Raw genomic sequence first — 19,608 nt, forward strand, 5'->3', positions numbered from 1 at the left:
GGCTAAGAGAAGAAAATATTTATGATCATGTCATTAGTAGTTACATCTGCAATGAAGACTGTTAGGATGTGATCTGAATTTTGAAAACATGGATGGGATTGAGGATAAATGGAAATATTGATTCTAATTTGTGGCTTCATGGAAAAATGCATAGAGAGCTACAGGTTTGGCGTTAAAGCTATGGGATTTATGAATTATTGAAGTTCCTTAAAATTAATTCATAGAATATTGAAAAGAGAAGCATCTGCATTTCTGAAGCTGTTAGTTCTGCCCACCACCAATTTTTTTTTCTCAGTTTTAATCTTGTGGAAGTGTTAAAAGTGTTAGTAAGAAGTACAATTATGATGGAAACAAAAGTGAAGCAATTTTACACCATCTCTTTGAACTAACAAACAAATGCATTTTACAAAGACACTTTAAGAAGTAACCTGGGTGGGGGTGGGCTTCCCTGGTGGTCCAGCGGCTAAAGACTCCATGCTCCCAATGCAGGGGGCCCGGGTTCGATCCCTGGTCAGGGAACTAGACCCCGCATGCCACAACTAAAGGAGCCTGCATGCGGCAGCTAAAAGATCCCGCACAGCACAACAAAGATCCTGTGTGCCGCAACTAAGACCTGGCACAGCCAATTAAATAAATAAATAAATGAATAATTTTTTTTTTTTTTTAAAGTAACCTGGGGGTAAAAAGGTACTCATTTGTAACTATAGGAGCACTTACATTTGTAATTGCCCCTGATTACAAAATACTTAGGATTTTTAAAATAGGTAAATAGATTATTTTCTATTTTAAAAAACATTAGTTTGGTGAAATTATCACCTTCTAGTTTTCAGTCATTTGGACTTAAGTTTACATATATTGGTGAAATTCTAAAACTAGTGTTTTCCATACAGGTCTTGGGTTCAGCATTGCTGGAGGTGTTGGAAATCAGCATATTCCTGGGGATAATAGCATCTATGTAACCAAAATAATTGAAGGAGGTGCAGCACATAAAGATGGTAAACTTCAGATTGGAGATAAACTTTTAGCAGTAAGTATAAGAAATCCATTGTTTTAAAAATCACTTTGATGTCTTTTTTTTTCTGACAGACTGAATTTCTACATGCCAAAAATGTTTAAATGATATTTACATGATTTACATGACTGAATACTAGCCTTGCTTTAGTCAAAACCTGAAAAATGATTCTTTATTTGCCATTACCGTTTCCTCTACTAGCTCCCTTCTCTTTTTCTTTCATTCTGCTTAGGGGCTTGGATGCACAGAATTGTTTAGTCGTAATCCTTAGGTTCGTAACATCATCATCCTTTGTTCATGTGTGACCTTCTTTTTCCCTTTCTTACTTTAATTAATTAATCAATTATTTTATTTATAATATAGTAAAAACTGCTAGTCATTACCCAACCCAAGAACTAGAATATCATCAATTTGTGTTCCTCATTCCTTTGTTTTTTAAAGATTGCTTAATCACATACATATTCCTAAATATTTTGTTTAGTAGTGTTTGTTTTGAAAAAATTTTAAAGGCTGTTGTGCTGTATATAGTCTTTTTTAATACTTTTCTCACTCAATATTGTTTTACTGAGACTTATCCATATTGTTGCCTAGAACTGAGATTTATTCATTTACCCTCTTCATAATATTCTATTCTGGGACTATAGACTGTATCACAATTTATTTATCCAATCTTCATCAATAACTGTCTTAGTTCATGTTCCCTAGAAAAACAAAACCTGAAGAAAAGCTACTCTGCTAAGGTATTATTGGGAGGTATAACTTCAGAGAAGCTAGAGTGAGTGAAAATGACAAGTGAGGCAGAGAATGAGGGAAAGCCAATACAACATATTTGTTTCTGAGCTGGCTATAATTTCATAAGAAAATGTAGCTGATTGCTTGTCATGTAGGACAGTCTCCCAGGCAGGCAATGTGGAACTGCTAAACCTTAGATCCAGCCATCAAGGGAAAAGAAAGGATTTTATCTACTGACCCCTTTTAGTCTCTTGTCTCTTGTTAGTTAGAGTCTACCCCCACGGGGGTTAACTGTCCTAGAGGTCTCGACTGTGTTACCCAGCCCCTCTGGACAAATGCTAGGAAAGCCAGTTCCCACACTCTGGCACAGCACTTCCTCTGAACCCAGAAGTCATGAGAAGAGCTAGAGCCTCATGGTCTAGACAGGTCAGATGTGGTCTTCTAATATGTTACAGCTCTCACTATGTGGAACACGTCAGCCATACCCAAGCCCAGCCTTTACTCCAGAAAAGGTTGAAAGAGCTCATAATGGTAGGGGACAATATGAGAGTAGCAGTAGCTAGGACTCTCCCGTAAGCAAGCAGCCAAGGCCTAGTGGACAGGTAGGCTCAAGTGAATCTGAAAAGGCATACAAACAAAGTCTGGTATAGTGGTGATTTGCTCTATCTGCTATTTATTTATTTGCCCTTTTTTAATAGTTCTGCTAGGAAGAGCAACTAATTATTTTTGAGTTAATGATAGGGAGGAGGAACTGTCCTTCAACTGCTTCTCTCTAACTTATCCTCTCACAACTATGACTTGCCGCTCTTTCGCCCAAGCTACAACCAACACTCTCTCATCATCGCATACACCCCCCCCACCAACACACACCAGTTCCAAACAACCTTCTTTCTCCACTACGTTTCTCACTTTTATTTTTAATTTCTTAGATACTGTGTCTTCTTTATCCTTCCAGAATCAATTTCAGGGGCAGGGAGCCAGAAATTCATGCTGATTTACCGTTTAGGGAGGCTTTTGTTGCCATAATTCCACTGAAATTATTCAATTCTTAATTCTCACCTTAATTGATGTATCAGGCATTTGACACACCTTCTTCCTTCTTAAAACACTCTTTCCAGTTTGCCTGATAGTCACCCTCTATCTTGCTATTCCTGTTATCTCACCAGCCATTCCTTCTCATTCTCCTTTTTGGTGCATCTTCTCCCTAACCTCTAAACATTGAAGTGATCCAGGACTCAATACTTGAACATATTCTCTTCTCTCTTTGATAGGTAGTCAAATAACTTACTGGGTCTTATTGTACATGATAATAATAAGTATTGTTTTCTGAACTTCAGTCTCCTTCTCTGTGTCTCAAGAGTCATCTCAAATATAATATACAGTTGGCTCTTTGTGTCCATGGGTTCCACATCTGTGGATTCAACCAACTGAAGATCGAAAATATTTGGTGGAAAAAAATTCCAGAAAGTTCCCAAAAGGCAAAACTTGAATTTACATGGCATTTATATTATATTAGGTATTATAAGTGATCTAAAGATGATTTAAAGTATAAGGGAGGGTGTGCATAGCTTATATGCAAATACTACGCCATTTTACATAAAGAACTTGAGAATCTGCAAATTTTTTTATCCTCGAGGAGGGTAATGGGGGGTAGTGGGGTTATAGAATCATTCCCCCACAGATACCGAAGTACAACTGTATCTAAAAATGAACTTTCAAATCACGGCAACCCACCCCCACCCTGCCCCCCAAAATTCTGCTTTTTGCATAATTTTCACATCTCATTAAATGGGAACTTTATCCTTCTAATTTCCCCAAGTCTAAAACTTTAGGATCATTCTCTTTCTTTCCCACTCCATATTGAATCCCTCAGCAAATCTTGTCAGCTCTTTTATCAGTTATCTAATGCTGTATAAGAAAAAACAAAAATCAGTGGCTAAAATGACAACAATTATTTATTTAGTTACACTTCTGCAATTTGGGTAGGTTTGGCCAGGACAGCCTGTCTTTATTCCATATAATGTCTACTGGGGTGGCTCAACTAGGCCCAGGGGTCCACCTCCAAGTTGGGTCACATATAGTGGACCGGTTGGTTTTGGCTGTCATATAGCAACTCAACTGGGGCTGTTAGCCAGGTATTCAATTTTCCAGTGGGCTGTCCACATGGCTAACTTGAGCTTCTCACAAAATGGTGGCCAGGTTCCAAGAGGGACATGCCAGAGTGAGCTTTCCAAGAAGACAGCTCTAATGTGTGGCATTTATTAATCCTCTCTTTGCATCACAGTTACTAATGTCTCATTTCAGGCCATCAGAAGAACAGTATACCACAGTTGTGTATTTCAAAATGCAGCAAGTCCTCACTGTACACAGTAGGGTGGGACCATAAAAATGACCATGCAGTTGAAATCCTGTGAAGCATTATTTGTAATCAGTGGGGAAAGTCAGGATTGTTCTGTGACCTTTAGAAGTTTTCATCAAAACATTTAAAAGTCTCCTGCAGTCGATTATAAAGTCACATATTAGGGAAATGGAAAATATACTAAAATGAACATTTGTTTAGTGCACTGTAATTTAAAACACTAGAAACATTTATAGCGTTTTATTTCTTTTTAAAAAAAAATGTTTACCAAAAAGAGGAGCAGTCTAAACCTAATGCTAGCAGAAGAGAAAGGATTAGAACAGAAATTAACAACATAGGAAATAGGACAACCATGTTGTCTATGTTGGTAGAGAAGATCAACAAAACCAAAACTTGGGTCTTAGGAAAGATCAACAAAATTGACAAACCTTTAGCTAGACAGACCAAGAAAAAAAAAAAAATGACTCACATTTCTAAAAGTAGGAATGAAAGAGAGAACATAAGGGAATACTTTTATTTATGAATAACTCTATACCAACACATTAGATAACTTAGATGAAATGGGCAAAGTCCTAGAAAGACACAAACTACCACTCCTATTCAACATTGTACCGAAGATTCTACCCAGAGCAATAAGGGGGGAAAAAAATGACATTCCAAGTGGGAAGGAAGAAGTAAAACTTTTGGGATTTTCTTTTAGGTGAATAGTGTGTGTTTAGAAGAAGTTACTCATGAAGAAGCAGTAACTGCCTTAAAGAACACATCTGATTTTGTTTTTTTGAAAGTGGCAAAACCCACAAGTATGTATATGAATGATGGCTATGCACCACCTGATATCACCAACTGTAAGTCTGTTTGCTTAAATCTTGTTTCCTTAGATGTGATGTATTTTAATGAAGTTTCCCAATATAAAGTTTGAACATTATACAAATATTTTTAAAAGAACTATAAAGCATTTTAACCTAATCATTTTAAAAAACAATTTTAAGTCAGAATCTTCATAATAATAAGTGGAGATGGCTTTTTCACCTTTTCACCTGTAATTTCATAGCAGTAATTACTTTTAACATTTAAGGCATTCATTCTCAAACTTTTATATAAGTAACAGTCACCAAAGATATTTGCAAGTAATGTGGCTTCCTGTTTTGTTCTAATAATTTTTGGATGGAGCACAGAAATATACTTTAACAAGCAATTAATTCTTTTAACAAGCAGGGCAATTCTGATGCTTGTGATGCTGCTGGTTCATGGGCTGCACTTTGAGAAACAGTAACTTAAAATATTTGTAAAACTTGGGCTTTTCTATACTCTCAACTGTGTGAGCACAGATAATATCTTTGTACTTCAAGCTCTTAGTATATCACCTAACTCTGTTCGTGCACAGTACAATTGTATTGCCTAGAAATGAAATGCAATGAAAGTACTTAGGTAATTTTAAGTTTCCTATTTGATTTTCTTTTTTTTTTGACCCTGGGGTGATTTTCTTTTTTAATGTACAAGCCGAGATGAGATTTAAATATATTCTTAATGTGTTCATGTTGGTTGAAAACTGAAAGTTTTATTTGTTTGGTATGTTGAGTCAATACTAGAATCATCCATGTGTAATAAAGATCATAAATGTACTCTATAATCTGCTTTTCCAAGTTTTCCTTTTTTACATTGTAGAATTTTAAAGATATTTGTGATTTTGTAAGTGGCGATGTTTCCAGTTTTAAAATGTCAAAGTTCATTACAATGATTAATCATTAGAAGCTAAATACAAATTATATTTTAAAGTGTATATACTGTCCTCCAGTGATGCATCTTCATTATCTGCTCATTGATTCATTAATTACTCAAGTATAACTGAATTATTTTCTTAACAGTATTCAGTCTTTTTAATGGACAGAGATGATGTCTTATACATCATTTGTGTCAGAAAAGAACTTTACTACTTGTTTAAAATTCCATATATTTGGTCTTTCACAGAAGCTTTAAATAAGGGCTTGATGTATTTGTATTTGTTATTAGGAGATGCAAATTCAATGATAAGCTCTTTTATTCACCAATTTAAATATTAGTCTTATTTATTATGCTGCTTTATCTGTTCAAGACAGCTATGTCCCAGTTGTTCCACAGATTGAGAATTGGCATCCTGATTATGGCCAAAAATATACAAATAGCCAGGCTGCTTCTTAAAAATATGTTGAACTGGAAAAAATGTTACTTTTTATTGAATAATCTCTTTTTATATAAGATAATATGACATTTAAAAAATGGGAGAGCTAGTCCTAAAGTGTAGTAAATAATGATTAATTGTTTTCCCTATAGGCATACGTAGGATATTTCGTCCCTTTTTTTCCATCTGTTATTAAACTAATAGAATATTATGAAAAAGTTGACGTTTACCTTGCTAGTTCAACTTCTGTTTCTCTTCTTATGAATTTTGTTGTACACTTTCAGTCCTTGCTCATACTATAGACGCAATTCATAAGTAACTTATTATGTGTGTTTTAAAAAGCATTTGTATTTGAAAACTTTTTACATAAATGATTTTTACCTGTCAGCTCTTGTGAAGCCCTTGCCATCAGACTATTCAACTTACCTGCCTGTCCCTTATGTTGTTAGTCATGTAGTTTCCTCCTCATCAATCTGGCTTTAGTCACTGAAGATTTTAGTGTCGGGCCCATTGTCCTTTGATACACATTCACATTGTCATTCTTAGTGATGTCCGGCCAAAATGCACACTGATTCATTCAACAACCTGGCTTCTTTGTTGATCTCTTTCTTTCTAGCTCTCCTGCCCTCCACTCCAACTCAGATACTTGCTTCCAAGACAATAATTTAGATCTTATCATCGTCAGTACCTTCACCACCTCCAAAATCTTGATTTAAATCATCCCATTCTCTGACTACATCCATCAGTTTATTTACTCCTGTTCTAACAATTCATCCTCATTTTGACCTTCAATCATTTGACACCATTACTTGGTTGTCCCCTTGTGTTTCTACTTGTCTACTTTTTTTTAACTTAGCCTCCTTGGTTTGTTGTGATATTCACTTCGTTGCATATATCTTCTACTTTCTTGCCCTCTCCATCTTTACTGGCAGAATCCCAACCCTGGTTCAACCTGCTGTCTTCATCCATTCCTGCTCCCTAAAAAGCAGAACATGCCTGGAGAAAAGCACAGAATTGTAGTTTAAGTTATGACCGTAAATCTCAGATGGGGTCACACTCTTACAGCTGTAATCCACATATGGATAATAGCCAAAATATGGTACCCAGGAATAAAAGGAGGTTTATTACTGAAAAAAAAAAAAAAAGTTCATCGGATCTAATAGAGAACATAGTTTCTTTGATGATATTAAAATTCTCATGCTTTTGCATTTATATATCTTTTCACTTTCAATTTATATTCTCTTCAGGTGGAAGGCCTTGTTAAACTTCTGATTTGGCCACTGCTCTCTTCCTGCTTTTACTTTAAGCTCTTCCACTTGGCTTCTTTCCTAAACTGTGGAGGGTTTGGGTCATTAATCTTGATATCTAAGGACAATAATTTAGCCTCCCTTGTTTTGTAGTTCTCTGAGGAATCTTTTTACTTAGGATTTGGGGTATAGGAAATAGCAGTGTTTTAACTAATCATTCTTTAGGCAGTCATTTCTTTGACAGGAACATTAATTTTTAGTTCCTGCCGTATGAGAATACTATGCCTTACATGTGAGAATGACTCCTTCAGAAAAGGTCCATTGAATAAAGGCACAGTCTGGATATGGTAGGGAAAAGGTACATTTTCTTGCTTGAGCAGTTGACTGAATTTCTTGTCCAGTTGGGTTTTTTTGTTTGTTTGTTTCAGCCAAACTTGATAATGCAGCAAAGAAATTTGAGTAAAAATTCAGTAAACTCTGGACTTTAAATGGCCAGTGATTATAATGGTTCACATGCATGTCTGTTGCTTTAGGGCAACATGCTGGTTCCCTTGAAAATCAACAGATATTCTTACATATCACCCAAGAAAGACTTTGGACTTCAGAAGAGCCATTGGTAGAAAATCCTTTGGCTCAAATGCAGAAGAGTGTCTTATACATGAATTGGACGGGAAGAAATTGCTATTGGAGACTGCAAACGTATAAAATCAAAGATGGCTCTGGACTTCTAAGCCCTATACTATTAATAGACATTATAGACTTTTTCCTTTTTGTATGATTACAGAAAGAGATGTATAGATGCTGTCTCCCTTTGATAGCACATAATTGTTTCCAGTACACCATACTTCCAGTCACTACCTACTGTCTTTCACGCAGGTTACTTCACTCATATATGTAACCTATCTGGCCACTATAGTAATTTGAAGTAATGATCCTTGCATTTTTGTTTTCCCAGTGGGTGTTATAATGCTTTGTGCATAGAAGGCACTCGGTAATGTAGTGAAAGAAGAGATTCATGGTTAAATAATAAATATTACAGCTAGATTTTGAAATGCCTAGTAACTTTATCATAGTTAATACCTCAAGAAAGTTAAATATTGTTTCTGTGTGTTTTGATAATAATGCACATAATTCAGATGTGTTGTGCTTTTGGAAGTTACAACTGAAATGTGTTGCTTACCTGGGTCAGGAATAGCTTTATAATTTTCTGTTCTTAGCTCTCACTAGAATTACAGTCGATGAACTATAATGATGTTTTTTATTATTGAAATGAACCAATAATGTTTGCTTATTTTTTATTCCTGTTTTTTACCGGGTTTCCATTCTTTTATGGTGCATTAAAAAGAATAATTATAAATTGGGTTGACAGATCTGAGCTGGTGTCAGGGCACGTTCTTTTTTTTTTAATAGACTTTATATTTTAGAGCAATTTTAGGTTCACAGAAATATTAAGCAAAGGTACAGAAATGTCCCACCTGCATAGCCTCTCCTATTACCAACATCTGCCAGAGTGGTACATTTGTTACAATTGATGACCCTACATTGCCACATCATTATCCAAAGCCCATAGTATACATTAGGGTTCACTCTTAATGTTGTACATTCTATGGGTTTGGACAAATGTATAATGACATGTACCCACTATCAGTATCATACAGAGTAGCTTCATTGCCCTAAAAATCCTGTGCACTGCCTATTCATCCCTCCTTCCCCTCTAACCTCTGGCATCCACTGATCATTTTACTGCCTCCATAGTTTTGCCTTTTCCGGACTGTCATGTAGTTGGAACCATACAGTATGTAGCCTTTTAAAATCTTAACTTTTTACACCTAAAACTAACACAACATTGTAAATCAACTGTACTCCAATAAAAATTAAAAACAAAAAACAAATACGTCATATTTTACTTTTCATAAAATACATTTTAGATAATTTGATTAACATTTCCAATTTACCTGAAACTCACAAAATGGCAATGAATATATCACATATGTCCAATTGAAATACCCAAATTACACCAAAAAGCCTCAAACTCCTTAAAAACAATTAAAATAATTAATTAAGCCCTCTGCTGATTTTGTCAAATTTGAGATAACAATTCAGTAAATATATTAAAATATAGCACAGGCTAAAGTTTTCCACAAACTTTTGAATTAAAGAAGGCCTAGATGTTTGAAAAAAACAAACAAACCTTCTTTCACGTAGTAATGTGCATGAGTTTTTAACTCCTTTGGGTAAATAACCAAGGACTGCAATTGCTGAATCGTATGGTATGAATATGTTTAGTTTTATAAGAAACAGCCAAATTGTCTTCCGAAGTGGCTATACCATTTTGCTTTCCCACCAACAATGTATGAAAGTTCCTGTTACTCCACATCCTCACAAGCATTTTGTGTTATCAGTGTTCTGGTTTTCAGCCATTCTAATAGTTATTCAGCAGTATCACATTGATTCAATAAGCATTTCCTTGATGACATATGATAAGGAGTATCTGTTCATATGCTTATTTGCCATCTGTATATCTTTTCTGGTGAGGTGTCTGTTAAGAGCCTTTGGCACATTTTTTAATTGGATTGTTTATTGTCTTGTTGAGTTTAAGAGCTCTTTGCATATTTTGGCTAAAGTTCATTATCACATATATTTTTTGCAGATATTTTCTCCCAGTCTGTGGCTTGTCTTTTCATTCACTAGACAGTGTCTTTCACAGAGCAGAAATGTTTAATTTTAATGAGGTCTATCTTGTCAGTTTTCTTTCATGGATCATGCCTTTGGTGTTGTATCTAAAAAACCATTGCCAAACCCAAGATCATCAAGATGTTCTCCTGTGTTATCTTCTAGAATTTTTATAGTTTGGGGTTTTACTATGTCTGTGATCCATTTTGAGTTAATTTTCACATGGTTTATATCTAGATTCTTTTTTTTTTTTTTTGCATGTGGATGTCCAGTTGTTCTAATAACATCTGTTGAAAAGACTGCCTTTGCTCCTTTATCAATGATCAGTTGCCTATATATGAGTCTATTTCTAGATTCTCTGTTATGGTCCATTGATCTAATATTTTCCTTTTCTTTTGCCAATATCACACTGTCTTGATTACTGTAGCTTTTTAGGAGGTCTTGAACTCAGGTAGTATCAGCCCTCCAACTTTGTTCTGCTTCTTTATTGGGTTGTCTATTCTAGGTGTTTTGCCTCTCGATATAAACTCTACAATCAGTTTGACAATATCCACAAAATAACTTACTGGTATTTTGATTGGGATTGCATTGAATCTGTATATCAAGTTGAGAAGAACTAATATCTTGACAGTATTGAGGCTTCCTATCCATGAACATAGTCTCTCTCTCGATTTATTTAGTTCTTCTTTGATATCTTTCATCAGAGTTTTGTAGTTTTGCTCACGTAGATCGTTAGATTTATACCTAAGTATATCATTTTAGGGGATGCTAATGTAAATGGTAGTGTGTTTTTAATTTCAAATTTCACTTGTTCATTGCTGGTACACAGGAAAGCAGTCAACTTTATATATTAACCTTGTATCTTGCAACCTTGCTATAATTGCTTATTAGTTCCATGAGTTTTTTTGTCAGTTCTTTCAGATTTTCTACATAGACAATCATGACATCTACAAAGACAGTTTTATTACTTCTTTCTCAATCTACATACCTTTTGTTTCCTTTTCCTATGTTAATGCATTAACTAAGACATCCTTCACTTGCTCCTAATTTTAGTGGTAAAGCTTCAAGCTCCTCACCATTAAGTATTGTTAGCTGTAGGATTTTTGTAGAGTATTCTTGATCAGGTTGACAATACTCCCCACTATTCCTAGTTAACTGAGAGATTTTCTTATAAATTGATATTTTGGATTTTATCAAATGCTTTTTCTTCATCTATTGATATGATTATGTGACTTTTCTTTAACCTGTTGTTGTGATGGATCATATTGTTTTTTGAATGTTGAACCAGCCTTGCATACCTGGGATAAATCTCAGATGCTTGTGGTATATAATTCTTTTTATATATTGTTGGATTTGATTTGCTAATATCTTGTTGAAGCTTTTTCCATTTATGTTTATGAGCGATGTTGTTCTAGAGGGTTTTTTTCTTATGATTTCTTTGTCTGGTTTTGCTAGGATAATGCTGGCCTGGCCTCATAGAATGAGTTAAGAAGTATTCCCTTGGCTTCTGTCTGCTGGAAGAAGTTATAGAGAATTGCTGTAATTCCTTTCTTAAAAGTTTGGTAGAACTCACCACTGAAGGTTATCATTATTGATTCAATTTCTTTGATAGATATAGGCTTGTTCAGATTGCCTGTTTCTTTTTTGTGAGTTTTGGCAGATTGTGTCTTTCAAGGAATTGGTCCGTTTCATCTAGGTTATCAAATCTGCGGGCATAGAGTTCTTCATAGTACTTACTATTCTTTTAATTGCCATGGAATCTGTAGTGATGTGCCCTCTTTCATTTCTGTCTTCTCTCTTTTTTTCTTAGTTAGCCTGGCTGGAGGCTTATTGATTTTATCGATCTTTTCAAAGAACCAACTTTTGGTTTTATTGATTTTTTTAATCTGTTGATTTCCTGTTTTATTTATTTATTTTTAATTAATTTATTTTATTTATTTATTTTTGGCTGTGTCGGGTCTTCCTTGCTGCACGCAGGCTTTCTCTAGTTGCAGCGAGCAGGGGCTACTCTTTGTTGCAGTGCGTGAGCTTCTCATTGCGATGGCTTCTCTTGTTGCAGAGCTCGGGATCTAAGTGCGTGGGCTTCAGTAGTTGTGGCACGCAGGCTCTAGAGCCCAGGCTCAGTAGTTGTGGTGCACAGGCTTCATTGCTCCACGGCATGTGGGATCTTCCTGGTCCAGGGCTCAAACCCATGTCCCCTGCATTGGCAGGTGGACTCTTAACCACTGCGCCACCAGGGAAGCCCAGATTTCCTGTTTTTAATTTCATTGATTTCTGCTCTAATTTTTTATTATTTTTTTCCTTCTGCTTACTTTGAATTTAATTTACTCTTCTCTTTCTAGTTTTATCAGGTGTAAGCTAAGATGATTCATTTTAGATCTTTTTTTTTCTAATATATGCATTCAATACTATAAATTTCCCTCTAAGCACTGCTTTTGCTGTATCCCACAGATTTTGATAGGTTGTGTTTTCATTTTCATTTAGTTCAAAACATTTTTTTAATTTCTCCGGAGATTCTTCTTTGACCTAAGCGTTATTTAGGAGTGTGTTTGTGTTATTTAATCACCATGTATTGGGGGATTTTTAGCTATCATATTGTTATTGATTTCTAGTTTAATTTCACTGTGGTCTGAGAACGGACATTGTATGATTTCTATTTTTTTTAATTTGTTAAGGTTTAATTTGTTAAGTGCTATGTTTCATAGCCCAGAACATGGTCTATCTTGGTGAATGTTATGTGGGAGCTTAAGAAAAATATGTGTTCTGCTGTTGTTGGATGAAGTAGTCTATAGGTGTCCATCATATCCAATTGATTAGTGATGTTACTGAGTTCAGCTATATCCTTCCTGATTTTCTGCCTGCTATATTTGTTCATTTCTGATAAAGAGGTGTGGATTAATCTATTTCTCCTTTCAGTTCTATCTGTTTCGGCCTCACATAGTTTGACATTTTGTTGTTAGGTGTTAAAGATTATTATGTCTTCTTGGAGAATTGATCACTTTATCATTAAGAAATGCCTTTCTTTAACCCAGATAATTTTCCTTACTTTGAAGTCTTCTCTGTCTGAAATTAATATAGCTACTCCTGCTTTCTTTTGATTAGTGTTAGCATGGTATATCTTTCTCCATCCTTTTACTTTTAATATATAGACCTTTATATTTAAATTGGCTTTCTTGTAGACAGTATATCTTGGGTCTTGGTTTCTTGACCCACTCTGACAGTATCTGTCTTTGAATTGGTGCATTTAGGGCATTGATGTTCTAAGTGATTATTGATATAGTTGGATTAATGTCTATGATATTTGCTACTCTTTTCTGTTTGTTGCCCTGTTCTTTGCTCCTGTATATGTCATCCATTTTTTTCCTGCCTTTTATGGCTTTAATTAAGCATTTTGCGTGATTCTATTTTCTCTCCTTTCTAAGTGTATTAGTTACATTCTCTTTTACTTTTTTTTAGTGGTTGCCCTAGAGTTTGCAATATACATGTATAGTAATCTAATTCCACTTTGAGGTAACACTGTACAGCTTTACGGGTAGTGTGAGTTCCTTATAATAACAAAATAATCCTAATTCCTCCCTCCCATCCCTTGTATCATTGCTGGCATTCATTTCATTTATACATAAACATATATACAGACATAGTCGAATACAGTATTGCTATTGTTTTGAACAAAGTGTTATTTGTTAGATCAATCAGGAATAAGAAAAATAAGAAAAATGAGTTTTATTTTACCTTTGCTTATTCCTTCATCAGTGCTCTTCCTTTCTTTCTGTGTAACTGAGTTTCTGACCTACTAACTTCCCTTCTCTCTAAAGAACTTCTTTTAACATTTCAAAAGGCAGATCTACTAGCAATAAATATTCCCTCAATTTTTGTTTGTTTAAGGAAGTCTTTATTCTTCACTTTTGAAGGATAATTTCACAGGTGGGTTTTTTCTCTTAACACTCCACTGTCTTGCTTGAATGGTTTCTGAGGAGAAGTCATATGTAATTCTTACCTTGCACCTCTATCAGTAAGGTGAGATTTTTTTCCCATGACTTTTTTTAGGGCTTTTCTTCCTTTTTTTTTTCCTGTAGTTTGAAAAAGATATGCCTAGGTGTAACTTTTCTTTGCATTTAACCTGCTTAGTGTTCTCTGAGCTTCCTAGATCTATGGTTTGGTATCTGACATTAATTGGAGGAAATTCTCATCATTATTGTTTCAGAGATTTCTTCTATTCCTTTCTCTCCTTTTTCTCCTTTTGGTATTCCCATTACATATATGTTACACCTTTTGTAGTTCTACCACTGTTCTTGGATATTCTGTTCTCGTTTTTTTCCCCCCAGCCATTTTTTCTCTTTGCTTTTCAGTTTTAGAGGTTGCCATTGAGATATCCTCAAGCTCAGATTCTTTCCTCAACCATGTCCAGACTACTAGTAGCTCATCAAAGACATTCTTCATTTCTGTTACAGAGTTTTTGATCTCTAGTATTTTTTTTGTTTGTTTCTTTCTTAGAGTTTTCATCTCTCCACTTGTATTGCCCATCTGTTCTTGCATACTGTGTTCTTTATCCATTAGAGCCATTAGCACATTAATCATTATTGTTTCAAATTCCTGGTCTGATAATTCCAACATCACTGCCATATATGAGTCTGGCTCTTATGCTTGCTCTGTCTCTTCAAACTGTGTTTTTGCCTTTTGTATGTCTTGTAATTTTTTCTTGATAGCCAGGCATGATGTACTGGATAAAAGGAACTGCTGTAAATAGGCCTTTAGTAGTATGGTGATAAGGTGTTGGAGTGGAAAAGTGTTGAATAGGCCTGTGATTAAGTCTCAGTCTCTTAGTGACCTTGTGCCTCTGCAGTGCTCTTCACAGTGCTTCTCAGTATTCTCCCCTGTTCTGCTCCCTTAGGACAGGATGGCTAGAATTGGCTAGATTTGGTTATTTCCCTAACCCCAGCAGGTGAGGCTCTGGTTAAATAGTTTCTTCTGAGGACAGACTGTTAAGAAGAACAAGATGCTCTTAATATATTTCAAAATGGTTCCTTTTCCCCTCCTCCTGCCAGAAGCATGACAGAATTTTTCTCCAGTATTCACTGTGAGAACCTGTAGAGTTCTAGGAGGTAAAACTCACAAAAATGTGGGGTCCCTGATGATGGGGTCCCCCTGGAGTTTTTGACTCCCAAAGTCGTCCACACTGAGCCCCCAACAATTTGTTAATTACAGTTCAGGTTACTCTACCCCAGCACTTGTTACCACAGAGATTTCTGCTCTAGTAAGTTATGATTTTCTGTGTTCACCTATCAGTCTCCTTAATTTGGAGGACAGTGTTTTGCCCTATGACTTCTATTTTAAGCATCTAAGACAGGGTTGTTGATTTTTCAGTTTGTTCACCTTTTTAGTTGTTGTTAGGACAGAGTAATGACTCAAAGCTTCTTATATGCCAAGCTGGAAACCAGAAGTCCCTCAATTTATTCTAAAACTTTGTCAAGCATAGTCTTTTTGCACCTATTTTAAAGCTTTTGGTTTTCGTTATTCACAATCAGATTTTGAGTATACAGTTGATCATTGAACAACATGGGTTTGAACTATGTGGGTCCACTTATACGTGGATTTTTTTCAGCACGTACTAAAGATCTGCAGTTAGCCGAAACTGTGGATGCAGAACCATGGATATGGAGGCCCAACTATAAAGTTATATGTGCATTTTCAATTTTTTGGAGGGTCGGTGCTTCTAACCCCCATGTTGTTCAGGGGTCAGCCATATATACTTTCTAAAAACATTAATCTGCAAAATAACTTCTTAGAAAAATAAAGTTATTGTACTTAAGACTGATTTGGTTCAGTCTTTCCTATGACAGTCTTTTGAATAATCTTTCCTGGATTTCATTGTGCAAATCAGTTACTGTAACTCCAGTTACTGTAAAACTAAACTCCTTTTTAGTTCTGTTTTCTCAGAGAAACCAAATGGAATAAGTTTGCTTTACTGATCTGAATTTCTAAACTAGTTTTTACCTGGAAACCTGAGCTTCTCTAATTTTTTTACCTAATAAATAAATTTTCTCTACCAAATTCTATTATATAAATGAGCGAATATGAATTATACATTAATTAACTATGAAACTGATAATCCACAAATGTGGTACTGAATGGTATGTTTCCTTTTTCAAGTGTTTTTTTACTTACTTTATTTTGAAGCTTCTTCTCAGCCTGTTGATAACCATGTTAGCACATCTTCCTACTTGGGCCAGACACCAGCATCACCAGCCAGATATTCACCTGTTTCGAAAGCAGTGCTTGGAGATGATGAAATTACAAGGTAACAAACTGAATAGTCATCCTTCTTACATAAAGCCAACTATTAGATGGAGTTATAATTAGCCAACTAAGATAATCACAATTTTCAGGACTAATTTTATTAACAGATAATGAACTTAAACCTTATTTTTTTTTATTGGAGGGTTCATTGAAGGGCCATAAGTGTAAAAATATATTACAAATAAATCACTGCTTTTTTTTAATGTTGCTATTTATTCTGACACCTAAAATTTACTTCCATCTAACATTACTAACGTTACTCACTAAAAGTTTTTTAGATTAACTGTCTTTTTATTCCCCAAAAAACTCTCATCTAAGTGGGAAAAAAAGTGAAAAAATATTTTAGATCTTTTTCACATTATTTAACATAGTAATATGATATTATGTTTGAACAGTTTGCTTTATAGCTTTTGTAGAAGTAAATTTTGTAGAAGTATTTCATATTATAGCATTTAATGTTAAATGTATGCCAATTCATGTCATTTTATGTTTTTATTAATTGTATTATTGTTAGCATTATTATTTTTGAACCTTTATAATCATAATTATTCTTTATTTGTCAGACTCCTGACTCTAAGCAGTGATCTCTTAAATGTCAGATAGGGGTGTTTGTCTTTATCCTCTTCTTCAAGAGTTAGCAATATTGAGAACTTAATTTAATAGGTGCTCAGTAATTGTTTTAGGATGAAAATTACCGGAAAGAATAGTGTTTGTGATTATATGTTTGTGGTGTGAATTTTCAAGGCTGTTAATCTTTAGGCTGTGCTAGTATACTGACCTATCATGGTCGTTTTATTGTTGCTGTTATTTTCTAATACTGCTTATTTATAGAAGTAAAGAGGAAGTAGTTAATGGCTTATCTTGTCTTTAATCAGCATATTTTTCAAATTAAAAATATGTCATATTAGCATCTTGATTGCTATTCCCCATCTTTTTTCGCTACATATATCTCTTGTCTAGAGTATTTGTTGGACTCTGTAGTATTACACAACAGGCCTACCTGTTTTCTGTATTCTTCTATAAAAATCAGGCAGTTGATTATTGAATATGTCTTCCTAAATGGTGAGTGTTTTATCACTCCCTTTTGATCATTATACTCCTTTGCCCAGATAATGAAGTACAGATATCTTTACTTCATATTAGAAGTTCTCCACAATTTAACCCTAAACAATTTTTCAGAGATTATATCACATTACCAATAAAAAGAGAAAATAAAAGAAATCCCAACATACAGTTAATAATTCTAAAGTTCATTTTTTAACAGCTTTATTGAGATATGATTTACAAACCATACAGTTTACCATTTAAAATGTACAACACAGTAATTTTTAGTATATTACATTATAAATTTTTTAAATTGTGGTAAAATATATATAACATAAAATTTGCTATTGTAACCATTTTCAAATTGCGATTCAGTGGCATTAATTGCATTCACGATGTTTATGACCAACACCACTATCTTTTTCCAAACCCTGTTCAGAACTTCTCTGGTGATCCAGTGATTAAGACTCCATGCTTCCCAGCTGCACAGCACAGGGAGATCAGCTAGGTGCTTTGTGACCACCTGGGAGGGTGGGAGGGAGACGCAAGAGGGAGGAGATATGGGAATATATGTATATGTATAGCTGATTCACTTTGTTATAAAGCAGAAACTAACACACCATTATAAAGCAATTATACTCCAATAAAGATGTTTAAAAAAAAAAAAAAAGACTCCACGCTTCCAATGCAGGGGGCGAGGGTTTGATCCCTGATCAGGGAACTAAGATCCCACATACCGCATGGCGCAGCAAAAAAAAAGAAAAGAAACCCTTTTCATCACCTCAGACAAACTCTATAACCGTTATGCAGTAATTCCACATTTCCCTGTTCTCCCAGCTCCTGGTAACTTCTTTTTTTTTTTTTAAATGAAAGCTTCTTTCTTTCTTTCTTTCTTTCTTTCTTTTTGGCTGTGTTGGGTCTTCGTTCCTATGCGAGGGCTTTCTCTAGTTGTTGCAAGCGGGGGCCACTCTTCATCGCGGTGCGCGGGCCTCTCACTGTCGTGGCCTCTCTTGTTGCGGAGCACAAGCTCCAGACGCGCCGGCTCAGTAGTTGTGGCTCACGGGCCTAGTTGCTCCGCAGCATGTGGGATCTTCCCAGACCAGGGCTCGAACTCGTGTCGCCAGCATTGGCAGGCAGATTCTCAACCACTGCGCCACCAGGGAAGCCCTCCTGGTAACTTCTAATCTACATTTTGTCTCTCTGAATTTGCATATTCTAAATTGTTCATGTAGTGGAATCTTATAATAACCTTTTGTATCTGGCTTCTTTCACTTAGCATAATGATGTTTTCAAGATTCATACATGTTGTAGCATGTATCAGAACTTCATTTCTGGTTATGGCTGAATAACATTTCATTATATGTATGTACCACATTTTGTTTATCCATTCATCTGTTGATGAACACTTGGGTTGTTTCCACCTTTTGGGTATTGTGAATAATGCTGGGATAAACACTGGCATGCACATAGCCGCTTGCATACCTGCTTTTAGTTCCTTTAGATACATACCTAGAAGTGGAATTACTGGGTCATATGGTAACTATGTTTAGGTTCATGAGGAACCACCTAACTGTTTTCTGTAGCAGCCACCCCATTTTACATTCCCACCATCAATATATGAGGATTCCAGTTTCTCCACATCTTCAGCAACATTTGTTTTTTCTCTTTTGTTTTGTTTTATAGCCATTGTTGTAGGTGAGACGTATCTCATTGTGATGTTGATGCATTTCCCTAGTGCCTAATGATGTTGAGCATCTCTTCAAGTGCTTATGTTATTTGAAAAATCAATTAATTTTCCTCTGGAAATACTATTGGATTTCAGCAGGGTATTTTTTAATTATTATTTGCTAATGCAAAATTATAATTCATACATATGTTTTCATGTGTTATAGGAACGCTAAACCATGAGTACACAATCTAACAAGGAAATAAGACCAGTATAGTGAAACCTGTCTTGTGCCCCTGATCCTACCCTGCTTCTCCTACATTGCCCCACCAAGTTAACTCCTTTCCTGAATTTTGGATTTATTATTCCCTTTTTTCTTTCATATAGGTGTTTATGTATATATTTCCTAAACAACATATT

General features: G+C 35.1%; 1 protein-coding gene across 15 annotated transcripts in view; it reads left to right on the forward strand.

The window, feature by feature from the left end:
* Positions 1-19,608, forward strand: part of DLG1 (discs large MAGUK scaffold protein 1) — a 288,004-nt gene that overhangs the window by 171,002 nt on the left and 97,394 nt on the right. For all 15 annotated transcript variants that reach the window (XM_082458548.1, XM_082458540.1, XM_082458549.1 and 12 more), the window contains 3 exons: positions 891-1,027; positions 4,804-4,948; positions 16,359-16,479. In XM_082458548.1, the coding sequence (XP_082314674.1) occupies positions 891-1,027; positions 4,804-4,948; positions 16,359-16,479 (403 nt within the window). The remainder of the gene's footprint in view (positions 1-890; positions 1,028-4,803; positions 4,949-16,358; positions 16,480-19,608) is intronic.

This window comes from Balaenoptera physalus (assembly GCF_965194825.1).
Source record: "Balaenoptera physalus genome assembly, chromosome: 4".
Classification (NCBI taxonomy): domain Eukaryota; kingdom Metazoa; phylum Chordata; class Mammalia; order Artiodactyla; family Balaenopteridae; genus Balaenoptera; species Balaenoptera physalus.